At 41.4% G+C, this 23219-nt stretch overlaps 1 protein-coding gene across 1 annotated transcript in view; it reads right to left on the bottom strand.

The window, feature by feature from the left end:
- LOC5518488 (serine/threonine-protein kinase atr) overlaps positions 1-23219 on the bottom strand; it is a 58999-nt gene that overhangs the window by 30009 nt on the left and 5771 nt on the right. The window contains exons 8-38 of the mRNA XM_048733996.1: positions 22655-22769; positions 21931-22064; positions 21257-21455; positions 20446-20586; positions 19584-19655; positions 19245-19475; positions 18794-18881; positions 18442-18680; positions 17885-18070; positions 16817-17096; positions 16013-16241; positions 15275-15425; positions 13437-13568; positions 12651-12845; positions 11283-11477; positions 10470-10646; positions 9908-10066; positions 9033-9305; positions 8253-8408; positions 7361-7429; positions 6632-6720; positions 5878-5926; positions 5614-5700; positions 5118-5185; positions 4957-5028; positions 4023-4140; positions 3438-3491; positions 2517-2600; positions 1266-1335; positions 602-727; positions 149-201 (exon numbers count right to left, since the gene is read on the bottom strand). Of these exons, the coding sequence (XP_048589953.1) occupies positions 149-201; positions 602-727; positions 1266-1335; positions 2517-2600; positions 3438-3491; positions 4023-4140; positions 4957-5028; positions 5118-5185; positions 5614-5700; positions 5878-5926; positions 6632-6720; positions 7361-7429; positions 8253-8408; positions 9033-9305; positions 9908-10066; positions 10470-10646; positions 11283-11477; positions 12651-12845; positions 13437-13568; positions 15275-15425; positions 16013-16241; positions 16817-17096; positions 17885-18070; positions 18442-18680; positions 18794-18881; positions 19245-19475; positions 19584-19655; positions 20446-20586; positions 21257-21455; positions 21931-22064; positions 22655-22769 (4291 nt within the window). The remainder of the gene's footprint in view (positions 1-148; positions 202-601; positions 728-1265; positions 1336-2516; positions 2601-3437; positions 3492-4022; positions 4141-4956; positions 5029-5117; positions 5186-5613; positions 5701-5877; positions 5927-6631; positions 6721-7360; positions 7430-8252; positions 8409-9032; positions 9306-9907; positions 10067-10469; positions 10647-11282; positions 11478-12650; positions 12846-13436; positions 13569-15274; positions 15426-16012; positions 16242-16816; positions 17097-17884; positions 18071-18441; positions 18681-18793; positions 18882-19244; positions 19476-19583; positions 19656-20445; positions 20587-21256; positions 21456-21930; positions 22065-22654; positions 22770-23219) is intronic.

Here is a 23219-nt window from a genome sequence, read left to right on the forward strand (position 1 = left end):
AAAAATATCCGTTTCCTCTTCGTGAGATATAAAATGGCCGTTTCGTGAGACTATATGACACATAAACCATAAGGACAATAAATAAATAGACTAAGTCGGGAAGAAGATAATAGCTTTTGATCAAAGTAAAATCAGTTTTTAAGTTCACCTGGGGTATTTTCAGAAGGAATCTCTGAACTGCTTCGTGATCTTTTTCCTCGCCTAAAATTCAATCATAGTCAAAGTTACAGGCCAAGAAATGCTATTGGTGGGTAACACGAGGCTTGATAGTTACGTCATCAACAACAAGTAGTAGAAGTGAGAATTGCAAATAGTAGAAACAAAACACTTTACACTCGGTTTTAGTCACACGGGTACCCTGTGCCTTTCGTCGCAACTGCGTTATGGTGGACGTCAATCATGACTTGTGAATTTTTCCAATTCTGCATCTGCTTTACCACCGCCTGGTGCTTTTCGGCGCTCTCTTATTGGTTACCGATCTAACGGCCGCCTTAACAGCGAAATGGCTTCTGTCACCGAAAACCAGTAGCAGCTTGGAAACGATAACACAAGGCGCACGTGTGACTGAAAACGAGTGTCAGGCCCAATAAACCTCTCTCACCAGCGAGGGAACTGGTACGAGTTGTCCTGGCACCTGGAGGGGCACGGGTCTGAGCCTGCGCTTTTGCCCAGCGGTTTAGATAGTCCAAGGACGTGAAGACCGTTTGTGCACTCATATGACCGAAATCTGAAATGGTACCAAGTTAATTGAAGAGCCGCAGAAAGCCGCAATTTTGTTATTTTAAATTTAATATTGGAAGAAAAATTATGTTAATGAATTGTCGACCATCTAGAACCATTATACTTCATTTACTAACTCCGTATTTTGATAGGATAACATTATTGCATTAAAATGTATAAAAATAAGTTAACCATATTTTGATAATTTTTGAAAGATGACGATGTTAGAGAATGTCAATCACCGTTGTTTATAATTGAAAATACAACGGTTTATTCGCAAGAAAACTATAAGAAAAGCAAGAAAAATAATAATCTACGTATAAAGTCTAATACGTTATTGAATATATTTGATTGGAAATATCTTGGTTACTCCCTTGAATCAGCCAATGGAAATGGATGCTTTGTGTGACTCGCCACGAAAGCGGGAGAATAAAATGGCGGCGTGATTGGCGTTCTTTAGGGTGTGATAATGTTAAGAAACTTGGATGTCTGGATTATGATACTGATGTTGGTAATGATGCCAACAGCGCGTTAGGATGACATACCTGACGAAGCAGCAGAAAGATCATCACCTCTCTGCACATGCGTCAAAACGGCCATGATCTCTGCATGAACCTATTCAGCGACATAGATAGCAAGTCATTAATCGGCTATAACCTTGGCAGAGAGCAAGACTTTGATTGGCCTTGGAAACGTGACAGAGAGCAAGTCATTGACTGGCTATAACCTTGGAAACGTGACAGAGAGCAAGTCATTGATTGGCTATAACATTGGGAACGTGACAGAGAGCAAGTCATTGATTGGCTATAACACTGGGAACGTGACAGAGAGCAAGTCATTGATTGGCTGTAACCTTGGGAACGTGATAGGGAGCAAGTTACTGATTGGCTATAACATTGGGAACATGACAGAGAGCAAGTCATTGATTGGCTATAACATTGGGAACGTGACAGAGAGCAAGTCATTGATTGGCTATAACATTGGGAACGTGACAGAGAGCAAGTCATTGATTGGCTATAACATTGGGAACGTGACAGAGAGCAAGTCATTGATTGGCTATAACATTGGGAACGTGACAGAGAGCAATTCATTGATTGGCTATAACATTGGGAACGTGACAGAGAGCAATTCATTGATTGGCTGTAACCTTGGGAACGTGATAGAGAGCAAGACATTGATCGAATATAGCCTTGGAAAAGTGACAGAGAGCAAGTCATTGATTGGCTGTAACCTTGGGAACGTGATAGGGAGCAAGTTACTGATTGGCTATAACCTTGGGAACATGACAGAGAGCAAGTCATTGATTGGCTATAACATTGGGAACGTGACAGAGAGCAAGTCATTGATTGGCTATAACATTGGGAACGTGACAGAGAGCAAGTCATTGATTGGCTATAACATTGGGAACGTGACAGAGAGCAAGTCATTGATTGGCTATAACATTGGGAACGTGACAGAGAGCAATTCATTGATTGGCTGTAACCTTGGGAACGTGATAGGGAGCAATACATTGATCGAATATAGCTTTGGAAAAGTGACAGAGAGCAAGTCACTGATTATGCTATGAACTTGAAGACGTGAGAGAGAAAAAGTCTTTGATTGGCTATAACCTTGGAAACATGAGAGAGAGCGTGTCTTTGATTGGCTCGCATTAGACACGTTAGCGAACTTGGAATTTATATACACAAAAATCATTTTACCCTGACATAAAAATATCAATTATTTCTTTACTTAAGTTACAAGATACGATTGGTTAATTTAATAGTCACGTGATAAAGGCACTAAATGGCTCTTACCTCTGTGACGTCATCATCTTTTCCATCCAAAAGCACATAAAGAACGACATGCGGAAGTAGGAATAGAGCCATGTGTATATCATGCTGATATAACAAAAACAGAATAGTCAGAGTGGGAAAAAGCGCCTTGTCTTTATCAAGCAGATATCACATACCGTAATGATTCGGTAAGCGCTTTTTTGAATTTTTCGGGTCTTTGGGGGGCGCTTATTGGGAAGGGGGCGCTTATTTTATTTCGGCGGAAAATATCAGCTTTTGAATGGATTGAGAAAAAAAATGTATAAAGAAGTTGAAGTTGAAGTGATAATAAGCAGTAGACCCGTGTTGTAGTGTGAGGATGTAAATGAGACCGTTCAAGAGGTGCTTTTGTTGGGATCTTCTTTAGTGGGAGGAGAGGGAGGCGCTTATTGGTGAGGGGGCGCCTATTCCAAAATTCGAGGTCGATGGAGGGGGGGGGACTTATTTAAAGGAGGGCGCTTATTCATTTAATACTACAGTCAGAAAAGTTTAACAATCACACAAACATGACTTTATGAGGTAACGAAACTTTGGATTAGACGTTGGTTTAAATAAACTTATTTAATTGTTTTCCTTGTTTCCAATATCATATACTAATCTAAGACCGTGCAACCTGCAAGCATCCACGAAAACCACTGTTTAATGTGCTTTGTCCTACTCTATTCACATTATTTCTTTTACAAGAAGACTTGAGACGTGATTTGCAGATTTTATAGGTTGACTGTGAACCTCGAGTAAATATGATGACTATTTCCCACATAGGGAAAGTATAGCAAAAAAGGACAAAAAATGAAGAAAGGGTTGGTGAAAAGAACATAATAAAATGAAAAATGAACGAAAAGATGAGAATAAAGAAAAAGGTAGATTATTAAGAACTTGTTGACAGTATACCACAAGTCTTACCTTAAATATCTTACTACAAGCGCCAAAGATTCTGGAGGCTTTTGGTTGCTGGACCTGTCACAAACGCACAGATGTCACGCAACGTATTGCACCATGAGGCGAGGTCGGCGGCGTTCTACGTTTTCGCGTGCTTAAAGCCGCATTGTCACCAGTTTACTTCCGGTCGATTACGTAACAATATCCGATGATTTTTCACGGAAAACGCGAAAAATATTTCAAAATATTGAAAGCAGCGTGTCTATTGGAAGTTTCTTTGAGGATTTCATTGATAATTTAGAGCGGATGGCCTGTTAAATACCTCGGATTTGAATAGATTCTTTTGTCTTTTAACGGTTGAGGTTTCCGTCGGACCTCCGGAAGTAAATTGGTGACAATGCGGCTTTAAGGTCCATAATGTTAGGCAGCAAACCCAGTACCTTTATAAAAACCTCATTACTCAAGTGACAAAATGTTTTATCCTTTTTGAAAAAAAGGGGTTGGGCACAGGGATAGCGCACCCTGTTCTCCATAACAAGTACTGCGTCATTGAAGGTTTTCCCTTAGCGCTACGATGGGTTACGTGACATATATTGCGTGACAGGTTACCTTGGTGATCATGTATGACGTCCACGTACTCGCCCAGTCATTGAAGGACTTTCCCTTGGCGCTACGATAGATGGGTTTCTGGAGGCGGGACCAATTAGCTCCTGCTGAGCTCAGGTATCTAAAGATGAAAAAAACAATGCTATCTAAAGCGGAAACTTTATATAACGGACACCCTCGCCCAATAAGGAAAGAAGGGAAACAAGCATCACTGAAGTCATCATTATCCATCATAGTCATCACCATCATCATCATCATCATCGTCGTCGTTGTCGTCATCATCATCATCACCATCATCGTCATCGCCAACATCATCATCGTCATCCACCGTCATCGTCATTATCACCATCATCGTCATCATCATCATCGCCATCATCGTCATCATCATCCATCATCACCGTCATCATCATCACCATCATCGTCGTCATCATAGATCCGTCATCATCATCATCATCGTAATCATCATCACAATCATCATCACCATCATCGTCATTATCATCATCATCCATCATCATCATCATCATGGATTCGTCGTCATCGTGGATTCGTCATCATCATTATCATCGTCATCATCATCACAATCATCATCATCCATCGCCATCATCATCATCATCCATCGCCATCATCATCATCATCCATCATCATCATCATCATGGATTCGTCGTCATCGTGGATTCGTCATCATCATTATCATCGTCATCATCATCACAATCATCATCATCCATCGCCATCGCCATCATCATCATCCATCGCCATCATCATCATCATCATCCATCGCCATCGCCATCATCATCACCCATCATCATCATCCATCACCATCGCCACCGCCATCATCATCATCGTCATCGTCGTCATCACCATCATCCTAATCATCCTTACAGCAATCATTATCCCAATCATCATCGCCAACAGCAGCAGCCAAGACTGCAAAACTTACTTTGAGTACAGGTGCGGTCTCAGCACTTCCTGCACGTGATCTGGGAACTTCTTCCATAAACGATATCCGGGACTTTAAAAGAAAAAAATTCAATAACAAGAATGATTATTTGCCTTTTTTCCAATCTTTTGACAATAACGTGGAAATTTTCCTGCATTTACCCATCTCTGCGCGTTTCTGTGCACTCAAAGACTTGAAGGACTTCCTGGATAGCATACGCACAACAGTCCTGACAAAAGCAGCCAACAATTAGAATTCGTAAAGACCCTGTTGCTACTCGGGAATGACTCGTAACTTCTCGGAAACGACTCGTAATCACTCGAGAATGACTTGTATATATTCAGGTATGACTCGTAACGTTTCGTGAGTGACTCGTAACTATTCGGGAGTGGTTAATTGCTATTCAGGAATGACACGTAACAGGAACTTTCAGAAATTACTAGTAACAAATAAGAATGACTTGTTACTATTCGCGAGGGGTCGACACTTATCGGTAATGACTTGTTATTATCCGAGAGGGATCGACACTTATTGGTAATAATTGTTACCATTCGCGAGGGATCGACACTTATCGGTAATTATCGGTTATCATCCAAGAGGGATCGACACTAATTGTTAATGGCTTGTTATTATTCGGGAGTGACCGACCAAGATTACCTGTGCGCGCGTGTCAACTGCCGCGAGAAATGCTCTGACAAGTTCAATGATAAGATCCTCAGCAAAACCAACATCGTCGCAGCCGCTCTGAAATATCAACCAATGGCGTTAATGCTAAATGGGCAGAGATTACATCACAAAAAGTAAATCACCGATGTAGTTCTGTTGTTATCGTTTAAACTGTTTTTGTAGTTGTTGTGCGCTGTCGTTCTTTTGTTATCTATTTTGTTGTTACCATTAATCAACATATTCTGCTTTCCATACCCCATATACTGGCTGCTCGTCGACTTGAACTTGATTCAGCTTATCTAACCTGAAACAAGGTCAAACAGAGAGAAAGATAGTGAGAGAACGTGACCACGGGCGATAGGATAACCAACTGGTGGTTTTGTATGATTTGATGGTGAAGTTTTGTCTCACTTTTCATTGACTTTTGAGGTCATTTCCCAGAGTGTTACAATCGTAAGAGTTCTTTTTTAAGCAACGTCTTGATTAAACGTTAAAGCGGAATCGTCAACAGTTCACTTCCGGAGCGCAGAAGAAAACCATAACCGACAGGAGACAAAAGAATATATTAGAATCCACGCAAATTTACAGGCTATCTAAATTATCAGTCACATCCTCTAAAAAAACTTGAAATATTTTTCGCGTTTTACGTTTGAAATCATTGGAGATTGTTACGTAATCGACCTGAAGTAAAGTAGGGACATTGCCGCTTTAACCCGTATTGGATCGATAAATAACCAAGAGCCAGTGGTAATTTATTGACCCTGATATGAATACCCTCGATATGAATTTTTGTTAAGTTCCAGTGAAGTCTAGCCCTAGCCCAGGCGTTCGTATAAATAGTGCGAAATTAGGTAAAATCAGTCGCAAAAGTAAAAAACTCGGGAACAAATCTGGGGACTGCCATGAACCCACACAAAACAACTTCGTCGCCTTCAAAGTAGCTCTGTTCAGAACGAATATAATTTGTTTCGAAATGTCTGAAGGGGGACGACAATCATTTTTCATCTACCTTCCGGGGTCCACCGCGCCTAGCTCGCCCAGGCATTCAGCAACAAGGACACGAGTTTGAGGGTCTGCTTCGCGGCAACTCGAAATTAACTGAAGAGAGTAGAGAAGGTAATTCGGTAAAAGAACACTGTCACCATACTTTTGTTCTTCCAAAATTGGAAGACAAACTATTTCAAGAAATTTCAAAATATCCATCTTAAAACCCAGTTTTATAGGTTTTTTACCAATTCATTTAAAAAATATCGCATTGGCTACCCCAAATCAGCCGATGGAAATGGGTGCTTTCTCGCCCTTGGCATTTTGCTAGGATGACAAAATGGCGGCTAATAGAGGCCCTGTGTGAAACTCGCCAAGCTGAGGAGTGATTTTGGCGTCATTCCAATGTTCAGCCGTTTGAGTGCATCCTTAACAAAATAACCACCCAGAATAGGCCATTCCAGCTATAAGCTTGCGCGCGCATTACTATAGAAACCTACCTCAACTACCAGAATGCAGCGCGCGCTATTTTAAGCTTGCACCAAACGAAGCGCGCGCTCTATGCCCGTAGGTGAGGTAGGGTTACATGTCGAGTGCGAGCGCATGCTTATTGCTGGAATGGCCTATTGAAGTGTGATACTTTATCAACGATATCAAATTGAACGAATCTCTGTTACTCGCTTGAATAAGCCGATGGAAATGGATGCTTTGTGTGACTTGGTTTTGTGAGTAAAACGGCGGTGTGAGTTCTCACCGTGCTGGCGATGTCAGGGATGACCGGGTCCACGGTCTCGTTACCCAGCACGTAGTCATGGAGAGAGGCCTGGGAATGGCATAAGCGCATGGTCATTATCTTTATTGATGCTTTCCAACACCATAATCATCATCATCGTCATCATCATCATTATCATCACCATTATGGTCGTCGTCGTTGTGCTCCGCGCCCTCTCAAATCACCGTCAACACATTCACCACCCCATCATCGCCATAATAATTACCATATTTATCATTATTATCATCATAAACGTTACAAACAGCCACTGTCATCGTTATAAATACAACCGTCATTGTAATTACCATTATCATCACAAATCATCAAAACCACCACCACAATATTTCATCAACATCTTGCCACAAATTCTTACCACAAACAACCACCGTCGTCATAATTACCATCTCAATCATTATCATCATCACCATCATAATAATAATAATAATCATCATCACTACCATCATTGTAATCATTACAATCATCATTATCACCATCATCCTCAACATCATTATCGCCACCATCATCATCATTACTATCATCATTATCACCACAATCATCATCATTACCATCATCATTATCACCACAATCATCATCATTACCATCATCATTATCACCACCATCATCATCATTACCATCATCATTATCACCACCATCATCATCATTACCATCATCATTATCACCACCATCATCATCATTACCATCATCATTATCACTACAATCATCATCATTACCATCATCATTATCACCAATATTGTTATCAACCATTATCATCATAAGGACATTATCGTCATTCTGATTATCATCACCATCATTATCATTATCATCATCACTATCATCATCACGACATTATCATCAGCATCACCATTTCAATCACCTGATTATCGTGAAGTAGTTGCTTCAGCTTGGACAGCGCAAGTCTTCTCACGTCGAGGTTTTCGTGAGCCACGCCCTTGAGTGACAACTTGAGCTTGGTCTTGAGGTCCTGCCTCTTGGACGCCATTCCACTCGCTGCACGAAGCACCGCGTTTACCTGGTTAAACAGTCCAAGCATGCAATTAATTTATCTACATCGGCAGCTTTACCACTTGCAATTAATTTATCTCCATCAGCAGCTTTACCACTTGCAATTAATTTATCTACATCGGCAGCTTTACCACTTGAAATTAATTTATCTACATCAGCAGTTTTACCACTTGCAATTGATTTATCAGATTTACCATTCATTGTTATTTTTATACAAAAATAAGAAGTGGAAATATGTAACATGGAATGTTTGTTTTGACCAATCACATGCGAGTTTGATAACATTAAAATCAATTATCGGTTGTGATTTGTCAGAAGACAGAAAACATTTTGCACACATTTTTCGTGTTGACGGTTTATCAGGTCAGGTCATTTGATCATTTTTGCTTTATTTCAGGCCCTAACCGACACCTGCGGACTCGTGCAATTATAATACTCACTCGTGCAACTTAATTGAACTCAAAACTGCATGATTACCTCACAAAATCACATCAAACTACTGGGTGAAACACACCTTTTTCAGCTCCGGTACATCATATAAAAAAAGCCTTTCTCCATTATTTCAGGACCTAACCACTGCGTGCTTAAGAACACCTCAAAATCATATCAAACTACTGGGGGTGAAACACACCTTTCTCAGTTCTGGCACATCGGGAAGGAAGTACACCTCGTGGAAGTGCTCGTGCAGTCGCGACTTGTTCTCCACGATCAAGAAGTGATAGATCTGCGCTACACGCCCTGGAAGCACGCTGATATACGGCAGAAGGGTCACCACCAGCTCGCTTAGCATCGGTCCCACATTGGCGAGCTCGATGTTGCGCACAAAGCACTCCCAGGCGTCTAGGGAGAGCTCAGGGAATCCCTCATCCTTGAAGCGCAGCCCAAGGCGCAGGATACCCATCACCTGTTGGGAGATCATTTCTAATTGGTCGAAATGGGTTGATTGATTGAATTTGATTGGCTTGGATCTATCGATCTACTTGGCCATGACGATTTTGAACAGTTGTAAATAGTCCAGTTTCGAGTTCCACTGTGCCCGCTGGTCATAGGCACAGAGGACGCATAAATACAGTGCAAGCCTCGATTTCAATTGAATCGATTGCAAATACCAGCGAGATCATGAAGTATTCACAGGTTTGTACATTGTTTTATTCCAAGTTCCAGAGGATTCTCGCTGGTATGCGCATTAAATTTGCCTTAAGTCGAGGTTCACACTGTATTTTGGCGTCCTTAGTCTGTAAGTCCAGCGGTCATAGTGGAACTATTGTGCATCTTCCGACCATCTGCAGTTACCGCGATGCAAAGGCTGATGACAGTTACCTTGACGTGAACGTTTATGATTGACAGTTACTTTGACGTGAACGTTGATGATTGACAGTTACTTTGACGTGAACGTTGATGATTGACAGTTACCTTGACGCGAACGTTTATGATTGACAGTTACCTTGACGCGAACGTTGATGATTGACAGTTACCTTGACGCGAAGGTTGATGATTGACAGTTACCTTGACGCGAACGCCCGTAATGTGCTTGGGTCCCATTATTCCTACGAGCTGGATCAAGCTCTCTAGCGCCAGTCTCTTCTCTTCTAAATCGCTCTTCGTGACAAGCACAGTGTTGTAGAAGGCCAGGATGCCAAGTAGCCTAGATTGCAAGAAGTCCGCCTGAAGCGAAATTGCAATAACAAAATCAAATGTACGGATATGACAAGAAATCTTCTTAGACTACGAATTCTCATTGGTGTATGTCTAGTTTGAAATAATACAGTGGCAGTGGTTATGGGTGGGGTGGGGTGGGGTGGGGTGGGGGTGACGACTAAGGGAAATAAAGGGCAAACACTGAAAAAACACTTGCCCTCAATAAATGTAATTCTGGGTGATTGCAATTACTTCCTGATTGGCACAGACTGATGTATCCGGACCCAGGGCCTCTCAGGCTGTGCTTTACACAGACACTTGGGCCTCATGGATTTGCCCGAAGCATTCTGATTGGCGCAGCCCGGTGTATCCTCGGCCCAGGGCCTCTCAGGCTGACCCAGACCCCTGGGCCCCATGATGCAGTGCTTACCATATGGTCAGCGGTCTTGAGGTCCCGCGGTCCCGTATAAGAGTCATCCTTGCTGGCCAGCATGGAAAGGCCGCTTAGCACCTTGTTGTAGCTCACGCTCAAGTACAGCAGTAGCTGGTTGTAGACGCTTTGTGCCTCGCTACGCAGTAAGCTGCCTAGCTCAACGTCGGTCTCTTTCTGCAGATAAAGAGGCAAGGATGATAGGGTTAAGGTGGGGCGTTAGCAGCAGTAAGCTACCTCGCTCAACGTCGGTCTCTTTCTGCAGATAAAGAGGCAAGGATGGTGCGGTAAGAGTAGGCCGTCAGCAGCCTTAATGTTAGCAGGTTAAAAGCCTTGGCTAATCTGCAATATTTTTGGCAGCATCGTCATCATTACTATTGCCTTTATCATCAACGCTACCACCATCACTACCACTATCATCATCACAATCATTACACCAAATCATTACACCACCACTACAACCAACATCACGATCATTGCCTCTATCATCAACACGATAAGCGCCACTCTCTTCATCATCATCCCCACTATAACCAGCATCCGATTATCATCACCATCACCATCAACGCCACAACTACGCCAACGGCACCGTGATAATCGTCATAGTCATCATAGCCATTCCCACTACCACTACCACAATCATCACCACCACCACCATCATCATCACCACCACCACAATCATCACCATCACCACCATCGCCATCACCATCATCACCACCATCACCATCACCATTACATCATCATCATCATCATCATCATCATCATCATTACCATCACGACCAACATCATCACCACGATCGCCGCCGTCTTTACCTGTACATAGCTAAGAGCCTTTTCCAGTTCAGCTGGCGAACAAGTCCGCACAAGAAATGAGAAGATGTACTTGAAGTTCTCAATTAGTATCGCCCTGCGGTTCACTTTTAGCTCTTTGGCGAGCATTCGAACAACAGTGGAGGATGCTGGCGAAGCGTTTTTCACGAGATGCGGAATTACGAACTGTAGGGTGGACTGTGAAAACAGGACTGTATATTAATCTAGGTACTGACTTTACCACACGCGGCCAAGAGAATACAGAAGTCACAGACAAGCTAGAGAGAACGCAAGCTACGGAAAACAGACAAAAGAACAAGAACAAACAAGGACTACACAGCAATAGACTACTACGCCGTACTCCTGACCTTTGTCACACGATGGGCTTGTGCTCAGACACAGATTTCAGAGCTATTGTATAGGAGGAAACACACCTACAGACAACGGACAAGAGATGCAATGATCCCAGATTTAAGACAACGGACAAGAGATGCAATGATCCCAGATTTAAGACAACGGACAAGAGATGCAATGATCCCAGATTTAAGACAACGGACAAGAGATGCAATGATCCCAGATTTAAGACAACGGACAAGAGACTAACAGAACAAAGACTAAAGAAAATGGAAAAGAGACTAAAAGAACACAGACTGAAGACAATGGACAAAAGACAAAAAAAAAAACAATACAGACGGACAAGACGGACGGACGAGACAGACGGACAAGATACGAGAAAAACCAGACTAAAAAGAATCGGCAAGTGACAACAAATATGAAAATACAAAATTATATAAAATATATTATCTTATATTATATTATTATGTAAAATTACTAACATACTGTGAAAAGAGTAAACGCGGCTGGGGTTCAACTAATTTATTAAAATCTGCCACTGATCTAAATTACAAGTGAATTATTAATAATAATAAAATACGATAAAATGAATAAACCCCCTCTTGGGAGGGTGGGTGTGGTAAAAAGCTAAGCGTGCTCTCAGTTGAATAGGACGGTGAACTGAGCAATCACATCACATGCTTGAGATTAAATATCGTATAACCTGGCATTACCAACATGCCATTCTGATTGGTGTACTAATTGATCTACGTTAATAATTACCATTTTGACAGGTCAAAATTAACAAATTATATAAAAAAGAATCTAGACTCCACAACAGACTATCGAAAAAGGAATGAGGACAATCAGATAAACGACTATAGATATACAAATAGAAATGTAACCTTAACTCAAAACCACCCCCCTCCGATGGAATCCTAATCCTGCACCCCCCCCCCTGAATTTTAGTATCCTCAATTCATGTCCCTCCCCACCCCGCGCCCCTCTACACTCTGGACCCCCTACCCTCGCACGTACCAGCATGAAGGTGCGCACATCTGTGAATTCAAATACGCTTGCCACCTCTGTCATGATCGCGAGGGAGTCCTTGGCGCCTGAGCTGCTGTCAATCATGTCGTGTATTGCCTTGGCAACGAATTGACAGATGTCATGCTTGAACTGTGAAAAGAGCTCCGACATCTGCTTCCCACGTGACTTGGCAATCTCCTGGATCTAAGGTGGAAGAAACAATGTGGGATTGCAGTTCGTTGATAAAACCATGTCGTTTTATCTTAATATTAACATTTTATTGAGATTCAAGCAGATTGAATTTGCTACTGAAAAGATTGTCTTTTTTGCATGGGTTTTAAACCCTCCAAAAATTGACGGGAACTTCCTGTTTTATCTAAATCAAGCGTGAATAAGCCTCCCATACAGCTGTCAAGTCTCAGCACAGACTCAGTAACACGGGGATTTTCCTTGTGAACGAGTTATGATAGACATCACTTAGTATATCCCTTTGTACATATGAGCTTGTGAAAGGTAGAAGGGTACTGGAAACATATACATAGGACCATACGTAAAGATATAAGAACTTCATTTCTTCTTAATATACTAAATTATATAAGTTCTCATTCAATTTTGTACTATTGAAGGACTGGCCTATCTATGATTCAGTCCTTCAGTGGATCGCAGGGGATGTGAAATAAACACAATTGCCAACCTCACCTGTTCAAATGCCTTGGCCCGAAAATAAAGAGTGAGCGAGAGAATCTCCTAGAAAAGGATCATGGAAGGGATATAAGGCTATGCCTTTAAACTTACCTGTTCAAATGCCTTGGCCCGGACATAAAGGGAGGGAGCACATAGACTTTCTAGGAGACTGATCATCACTATAAGCAAGAGCTCCCCCTGTGCCGTACGCCCTAGCTGCCCAATAGTCAACACGACTGTCTCCTGTAACGTCAAATGAGTGGAAAGTTTTAAGGTTGGTTCTCACTAGGACGGAAGCGCAAGACAAGTGTGAATCGGTCAAGCATAAGCGCAAGCGTAAGAAAATCACGCAGTTGCGTTCTCTTGTGCTGTTCTAGTGAGAATCGAAAAGCAACGTGCGTTACGGTTGCGCTTACGTCCAAGTGAGAACCATCCTTTAGTGCTATTTATTTTCTACCAATAGGCGACTTGGACTAAGAGATCGTTACGTTTCAAAATTTCAACAACAAAAATCAACTTATTGAATGCTTACGAAATTTTCACAGTATGTCAGAAAGAGCTTGTTTATATTGAAAAGCTAAATTTTAACGTAAGTTCTCTGGCGTAAAGGCCACAGTGATTTCTGTCACATGACTTCTTAGTGCAAATAGCCTTCTAACGTTTGAAAGCTCAACTAGCGAGAATATACTGTAACCTGAATCATTCATTTCAGTGAAATTCATGCTCCATATTTCGCCCCTTTGCAAATATTCAGAAACATAAATACTTGGGGGTGCTTTTTTAAAGCAGCAATGTCACCAGTTTACAGATTACGTAGCAATCTCTGATGAATTTTGATGGAAAGTACAAAATTATTTCAAAATTGTAAAAGCAGTGTGTCTGTTAGAAGTTTCTTTGAGGATGTGACTGATAATTTGGACAGATGGCCTCTGTGACATAGCGCAGATTCTAATAGATTCTTTTGTCTCTTGTGGGTTGGGGTTTCCGTCGGCTCTCCAGATGTAAACTGGTGAAAATGCCGCTTTAAGGTATACTTATTCAAAACTCAGATCAGCTATCATATGCTAGTCCGAGTGCCAGGCCTTTTTTTCATTCCTTATGAAATCATCCAACTTTGATATATATGGACAACTATTTGTTTGGAAATAATTTTAAAAAAGGGCCAAATTAACCTTACTTTAGGTCATTCCTGCATATTTGGGTGAGGGGGGGGGGGGGGGGGCGGGCGCATATATTTGACTAGGGCGCTTATCTAATATTTCAAGCCTACCTGGTGATTATTTGATCAGGGCTCAGTAGCATAGGGTAATTCAGACCTGGGACTCTCTTTGCGCTCGGCATTCTGGCTCGCGTAAAAGAGGGTCCAGTATTTATTGCATGCGCATGCGCGAAAATACACCGCATATATGCGGTGTGGCCTGGGTGCTTAGTTCAAGATGGCTGCGAAAGGGACGAGCGAGGATTTATTTTAGAAATAATACGCTGATTTTGGTCGTGGGTAAATACTTGATTGTCAATCTTTTCTGAGTACAGGACAGATGATAATTAGAGTCTGGAAAATATATCAATCAAAGAGCTTTTCCGTTTTCGTTATTTTCACGCGTGCGCTTTAGGCAATAGCGTCATTTCAAACGAACGTTTTTATAGAAAACAAATCCCAAGCAGTTCGCTAATATTCCTTCACATGTACAAAACATTTTTAGCGATGATCGATTTTCGGAGCTCTGCACTCAAAAAGGTCTAGCGGGAATCGACCCTCCTAAGGCACGTCCGTTATTGCACGCGCTCGTATTTCAACTTTTGCCATGAAGATCGCTGATTGGTACATGTTCGCGCATGCGCATGCAATAAATACTGGACCTCTTTCACGCGAGCCAGAATGTCGAGCACTAAGAGAGTCCCAGGTCTGGACTATAGCATAGGGGTACATAAACAAGAATTGAAATGACCTGAAGTCTGGTATTAGCTCCGTTTTGCTGTCGAGTGTTTCCGCCAGAAGATGCATCGACAAACGCTTTCTTCAGCTTGGAGATTACACTTAATGGTGGGCTGCCTGTGGTGACTGAGGATGCTGGCCGAAGCACGTGGGAGATCACTTTGCTGCGGGAAAGCCAAAACGTGTCAATTGCTGTGGTCAAACTGAGGGGAAACAAATTGGTTCCACTTTTTCTTCAAGACCAAATGGTATGCAAATTATTGTTGTCAAGGGAGGGGTGGAGTTCAGGGCTGATTATTTGATTCTTTAGCGATATAACACTTCCCAATTAGCGCCCTTTTTTAAATAAGAGCCCCCTCCCCAATAAGCGCCCCCACTCACCCTGGAAGTAGGGGATAAGCGCCCCCTCCCCCTAAAATATATCCCAACAAGATCTCCCTTAATGGTGTAAATGTTCATTTTCTTTAGCTTGCATTGACATTCTTACATTACAACAATATTATCATTGATTTAAAAACAATGAAATTCCCTGCATTAATGTACTCTACTGTATCAAGTCTAGCAACCTTTTTACTGTCGTTTCAGTTAATCGCAAAAAAATTTTTTTAGTTCTTAGTCAATTCAGAAGCTGGTATTTTCCACCGCACTGAAATAAGCCTCTGCAATATGCCCCCTCCCACCAAAAAAAAAAAAGAACTGAAAATAATTTGAATCATTAAGGTACATTTTTTGTGTGAACCTATGTACATACCTGAATGCAAGTCGAACCCTGAAATCCGGGTCATCAATAAGGTCACAACAGGTAGCACTCACGACACAACTGTGTGCTGATGTGTCTGGTGTGACGGCGAGGTGACTGCACATGCGTGGTATACTGCTGATGAATGCCAGCTTGACGTGGGGCGTGACCGTGGGTGAGAGGAGGTGAAGGAAGGGCGTGATGATGGAGGGGTCTACCACAGCTAGCTGCTTCTTTTCATCTGGTAGGAACAAAGTGGGGATGAAGTGCATCAGTAAAAAAGCACTTGCATCCTATCACAATTTCTGTGAGGAAATTCTATGAAAAGAGATAGCTGCTGCGGTGAGGTTTCCAGCATTTTCTGAGCAAAATAATGAAGGGCTACTGCTTGAATTAAATGCACAGGTACTCTGTTGTCGTTGAGCACACACAACTTCAACCCAGAGTTGAAATATATAGCATTTACATATAGCTCTTATACCAGGTTCTAAGCTGGTATTAAGTAGGTTTTAAGTATTGGTATTAAGTATTAAAGTATTAAGCTGGTATTAAGTATTAAGAGTGATTCATCTTGGAACTGGGGAACACAAGCTTCTAGATAGCTCACATACGTTCAACAACTCAAATTAGTCAATAGCTGACACGCTAGCACAATGGGCCATCCGTGATTACTACAATGCCTTCAACACCTAAGCAAACTAGTTCTACAATAAGACTCTTGAGTTCAGATATGTTACACTAGCTGTTCGAGTAGCAAATACTGATTAATGTGTTATGCATCAATTGCCACATGTGCATAGTGGAATAGACCAGCACCTTTTTTGCTATCATCACAAACTGTACAGTGTACGCCATAACTCCTTGCCAGCGGTACCCCCATGTCAGGGCGTGCCTTCTTGATGACACGTGATTGGTCTGTCAGGACGCAGGTCAGCGGACCTACTGCCTTGCCTAGTTCCTCCTGGATAAGAGCAGAGCATGATAGAAGAGACTGAAGGTTGTCGGGGATGAGAGTATACGAGAAGGAGCCAAGAGAGCAGAGAAGGGTGGGTATCCATCGCACACTGGAGGCAGTCAGCTGTTCACTTGGGTCACGCTGTTATGAAAAAAGAACTGGTTGCACAGTACGTAGTTATAAGGGGGAAGTTACAACACACTGTGTATCGAGTGTTGGTTCAGTGGTATCAATAGAGACATAATCATAGAACATAATCATTGTGTAATAACAACCAGCAATAATACTACAAAACATTGGTATCATTACTTCTATTACCATCACTTTTATTTTAAAATTTTGATTTGATTTTAATTTTTACTAGCTTTCTGTGTACATAAATAGCAGGTGATAAAGAAAAATAGACTAAAAATAAAAAAATAGACTATAGAAAAAATAGACTAAAGATCAAATCTTGCAGGTGTGCAGTTCAGTCTCACTGTATTAGGTTTTGGATAGAAAAAAATTGGGGAAGCCTGGACGGAAGCAGCCATTATTTGTAATCTAAGTACCCCTTTGCTATCCCCATCCTTCACCATCACTATCACAATCTCCGATCACAATCACCATCATCATCGCCACTACAATCACCACCAGCATTGCCATCACCATCACCATCACCATCACCATCACCATCACCATCACCATCATCATCATCATTATCATCATTATCACCATCACCATCACCATCATCACCATCACCATCATCTCCGCCACTACAATCACCACCAACATTGCCTTCACCATCACCATTGCCATCACCATCATCATCATCACCATTGCCATCACCATCATCATCATCATCATCATCATCATCATCATCATCATCATCATCATCATCATCATCATGCATTCCCTATTCATCTTCACAAAAATCATCCCCACCATACCAGTGACAGCATGAAGATTTGCAGTCTCCAGCTGGGTGCTATCTGAGCGGGGAAGACGGCCAGCTGCTGGAGACAGTCAGTAATGCACTGATGACTGACGGAATTCTTTAGGAGGACACCCACTCGTGCCATGTCATCCACAGACAGACCAAATCCTTGGGGTAGATCGGACCATGGTGGGACTGACTGCAGTAAACACAGGATAAGCAATCAGTTAGGAAAACAAATCAAACCAAGGTTGGAGTAAAAGTGATAAGTGTGATGACTCTATGAACACAGAGTAGTACTGTACTTCACTTGTGTTTGGAGAATCACTGTAGCAGGGAAAAGTTCAAGCAGTCGCTTTGTACTGAAAATGGTGCTACTGTATGGTGTTTATTGAGAGAGTTCAACCAACTATGCCAGCAAGTAAAACATGACCAAAAATGATAAAAACTCAAACTTTTGTCTTTAATTCAGGTTAGAGAAGTGCAGGTTCTACTGTATTTGGCCAGTATCATTAAAAATAATCAATATAAAAAAATATTCTCACCACATGGTTTCTCTGTACTTCTCACCTTAGAAAGCCAGGGCACAGATACCAAAAAGACCAGGAACTGCTGCAAGTCTGATGGCAGTGATACCAGGTCTGCCAGGCAGTAAACAGTCATCACTACCTGGACCAGCTTGTCAACAGTGCTTGTCATGGCTCCGAGCCTGGTCGAGGAGAGGGAGTTTTCAGCTGCCTGGACGAGGGTTTGCAGGGCTGCTTTCATCAGCTCAAACAGATGGTTCAAGTGCTCATCCGAGAAGGAGACTAAGACAAGAAAAAGAATGCATTCAGTGTAATTTAAGGTCGCTCGCACATTGCTGTATCACCACACATTGAACTGACAGCCGTCGTTATTATAAGGAGTCAAGAATTATTACCTGGAAGTTTTATTTCATCAGCGCTTGCTAAACGTAACAGGACTTCTACTGCAACCCGGACACCTTCTAGTTGACAACATAGTGTCTCCTACAAGTAATCAATTAATTAATAAACATATTTCAATCATCTAAAAAGAATTGACGATCAGAATTCCAGAAGGGAAAAAGGAATAACTGTCAAATAGCACTTAGGGCAAATCTTTTGGCCAATAACATTGTCTCGTTTGCCGTCATTTGCAGCTTTTGGGCTTTCAAACCCAGCACTTTTGGCCCCTGATAGACTATAAATTATTTCCTACTAAGTAGGAAATAGACTGTACTATTGTGTAATTTCACTAAAAATCATTTTATTCTCCAGCCACTGATAGAAGATGGTGATTGACGCTGAAAAGACTAATCCTGCATGCCAAATTAACAAAAAGCTTACCTAAGATGCCCAATAAATACTCACTAAATTCACAACATCATTTGCCTCAGCATCCATTACTGCATTGATCAACTCATTGATTCTCTTAAACAATGCCATTTGCAGCAAGGGAGGGGAGGGTGGGGAGGGTAAAGATTCAAAGGCTGTCTCAGATTTTGCGTTTCTTGCAAGACTTAGTCTCTTCTTCTTTGGGGGCACGGCTTGTGTGGATTGCACGGGGAATTCGATGTCTCCCACAACAGGTGAGGTGTTGGTCTGTTGAAACAAGAAGGGAGACACAGAGGTCAGTGCTAGTTCAAATGATATTGTTCAAAGTATTTTTTCTTAAATTTATCAAACATATAAAATGACACTGAAACTCACATCAGTTATTTTTGATAGTTCACTTCTTTTCCACTCATCTTGTATAGCCTGGCACAGACAGCCAGTCATGTACTGAAACAATAAAGTATAATAGTAGTATAATTAAGTATAATTTAGTATAATTAAGTATAATAAACCACAGGCATTATATGTACAGTACTAGGTTGATCTTTGTGATTTTGATAATCTTGATGACAGCCATGTTTATGGTGTGAATGCTATGTAATAAATTAAGGCACTCCCTTAAAGCAGAGCCAGCACTGAAAACCTTTTTGTGTTGACTGAGATAGTTTTAGGGGGATCTAGGTGTCCAGGATTCTGCTCTCTTCATCTTTAGAATTAATTATTTAATGAGATTAAAATTATCTTAAGTTTATTACAGCCATATAATTATAAATTGTATGATTATGACAGTAATGATGATGATGATTATAACAATAGTTGATGTCACATTCATGACATTGATAATGACATTGATGACAATTATAGATAATATTTTTATGGTGTCTTTGCAGCTACATGTTTGATAATAAGAGTGCACATTCAAAAGTGGTCGAGTTGTAGGCATGAGAATGCATCTCAGGGAGCCACCATACAACCCTTGTCTGACCATGGATCACAGCTAAGGTGGAAATTGTTGGTTTTGTTGAGGGAGAAAACTGGAGTACCCAGAGAAAAACCCTCGGAGCATAGGTGGACCAACTAACTCCATTCATGTCGGAACCGGGAATCGAACCCGGAACCCAGTGGTGAGAGGCACAGGCACTACAGAGCGACGCTCTGCCAACTGCGCCACCTAAAAATCACTATAAATTATTCCACTACTGCTAAGGATAATGGTGACAACAACATATCAACATACCTGTTGTTCTGGACTCTGCCCAATAAACTCTACCAATGCTTTATTAACACTTTCTCTCATGGGTATATTTGTACTGATGGCAGGGCTAAGAACACTTGGAGCATGGGTATATATGTACCTCAACGCACCACAAATAGCTGCCTGAAAATACACAGAATACAGCAACTAATCATCAATTAGAGCACTACATGGCTGATCTTGGCCATTTGCAGGAAGGGATGATTTGTCACAACTCCCCGCTCCCCTTGTATCCTCTGCCACCTTAACCATTAAATTGTTTGAATCCATCTGTTGCCCTTGTCACCTCCTATTTAAAGCCAGACCCCCTTTTGGACGTCTTAATCCGCCACAGGATGAGCTCTTGCATGCAAAAAATAAAAGTGGAACTTTTACACTACTATCAAATAGTAAACACAGGCAACTTTTCTTTATCCATACTTGGACTCGGGTACTGTATCATTGTGAATTGTGAAATGATACTCAGTCTTTGCTCTGTTTTTTTTTATATTAATGACCAGTTTTGTCTTTCAAAATAAGTCCCATGTGGCCAATTAGATGAAGAGGCTTCACATACTGTATCCTACAGTATGCAAGCTATAAGTTCAGGACATATTGACTTCTCTAAACTGTGAGAAGCATATCTCAATGATTTTGTTCTTTTTTTTTATTTTTGGGTGGGATAGTGACATACAACAATACATGACCACATAATGGCCACTTTGTGATGATAATGAATGTGATAAAATATAAAATTTAAAAAAATACAATAATTTGTACACCTGACAGCAGGTTGCATAGTAACTTGCCTCACCTTCATTTCCACCGTCTGTAGATTGAAAAGCCCGCCAGATACCAGAAACTGCACCAGGCTAGCGGCCATGTGGTTAATGTGCCAGGGAGGGAGAACAAGGCGTGGCACCATGCCTGGGGTAAGAGGGGAGCCTGATACCTCACTGAAGAGTCTTTTAAGGCATGCGGCAAAACGCTTCTCAAGAGAACATACACTTTGTCTAAAAATCAAGAGATTAATATTTGGTATTAATTCACCAAGGTGGACACTTTATTCAATGTTGCTAACCGTTTAAGTTTACTTCTAAGCAAAGAACCTCTTAAAGACCTGGCACAGGTTTTTTTTAACAAAATGCAATATTATCTAACTACAGTTGTACATTCTTTAGAGTCACTGTCGGCCACTATATTTTGTCATCCAAGGAAAATATCAAGAAGTGTACATAAGGGAGCATCCATTCAACCATTCACCAACCCATCCACCGACCCATTCACTATATCTTGTCTTGGAACTTACCCAGTATAATTTGTCTGTTTTACAATATTGAAAAAAGGAATTAAATAACAACGATGTGGCTGAGGGCTTTCAAAAAGTTATAGAGGGTATTTTAAGTGCTAAAATTAAACCTTGACAAATCCAAAAAAGATTTTAAAAGAAGGCACAAATCCACTTGATCATAAAAGGTATAACCATACTTTGGTAGTTTACTGCACTGCGGTGAGCTCAAGACTATCATAACAGCACAGAGACTTCTGATAAACTTGTCCAGGTGGGGTACAGGAGGAAGACCACGCAGCAGGAGCAGCTCCGTCATAGCTTCCAGAGCGCACTTATAATGTAATAGATGTGATTAAAAGCATTTTACATGCAAGTAACTTTAATACCCTGACTGTTAAGACTTTACATTTATGAGTGTGAGTTATTTGTAAGCACTGACACAGATGGTGGCATCACAGCCAGCAACCCTAACATAAGAGTGTGTGTTTCCCTCAACATATCTCATCAGATAAGACAATGGGTTCACACTCCTCAATGGGAGCCAAGCTTATCTGGCCCTGGATAAATAAAACCTTGGGCCCTCTGGCTTTGAGGGATGATGCATGTCCCAATAAGCTAGCATGACTATCCAGAAATCCCTGGGCAAACAGCACAAGACTAAATATTCAAGATCTCATAGGGGTAACTGATTCTGTATATTTTTAATGGGAGAAGTGAATTTCTGGGCTCAGCGGTGAAACATTTTTAGTGGTTCTCATTTGTAGCAATTTCATATTTTGTGCACTATATTGTCTTCAGCAATAATACTAAGGAAGCAGTGATGGAAGTCATGACTGTGTTTTTTTTATTTGCCAGAGGATGACCCCCTCCCTGCCCCCACCCCCTTCCCCCCCCCCCCCCCCCCACACACACACACAATACCTGTTTCGGCACAGCCACTCCAATAGCAAGCTGCTGACAACATGTTTGCCACAGCATAGGAAGAGAAGACTGTGCAAAAGCACTGATATCCATAATGACTTGTACAATGATCCGGCTGCAAGCGTGTTACATCATACAGTACAATACAATCCATTACAAAAAGATTAAAGTGGAGCCTCCGACACCTCCATTTAATGGACAAGCATCCATTAATCACTTCTGTTGTTATCTGATGCCTTACTGATTATGTCATATTAGTCACACGATTACAATTCAGTAATTACCATATACTTAAGTTACACCAATCTACACTAACATGTATCAGCGTCACTAATGTCCTTCAACTACTAGTGAAGCTGTCATGAGATTTTAAAATTACAGGTGGAATCCAGGACCAGAAAGGGGGAGAGGCCATGCACACACCCCAAGGAAGCTAATCCACTTTTTCAGGTCTTGTACCCCCCATAAAAAATCCTGGGTACAGGCCTGGAATCAATCATAAAATGGACCTCTATAAAGTACTAATGGCACTAGAAAAGATCCCAACAGTAACTTACATGAATGC

Source organism: Nematostella vectensis, chromosome 11 (genome assembly GCF_932526225.1).
Source record: "Nematostella vectensis chromosome 11, jaNemVect1.1, whole genome shotgun sequence".
NCBI lineage: Eukaryota > Metazoa > Cnidaria > Anthozoa > Actiniaria > Edwardsiidae > Nematostella > Nematostella vectensis.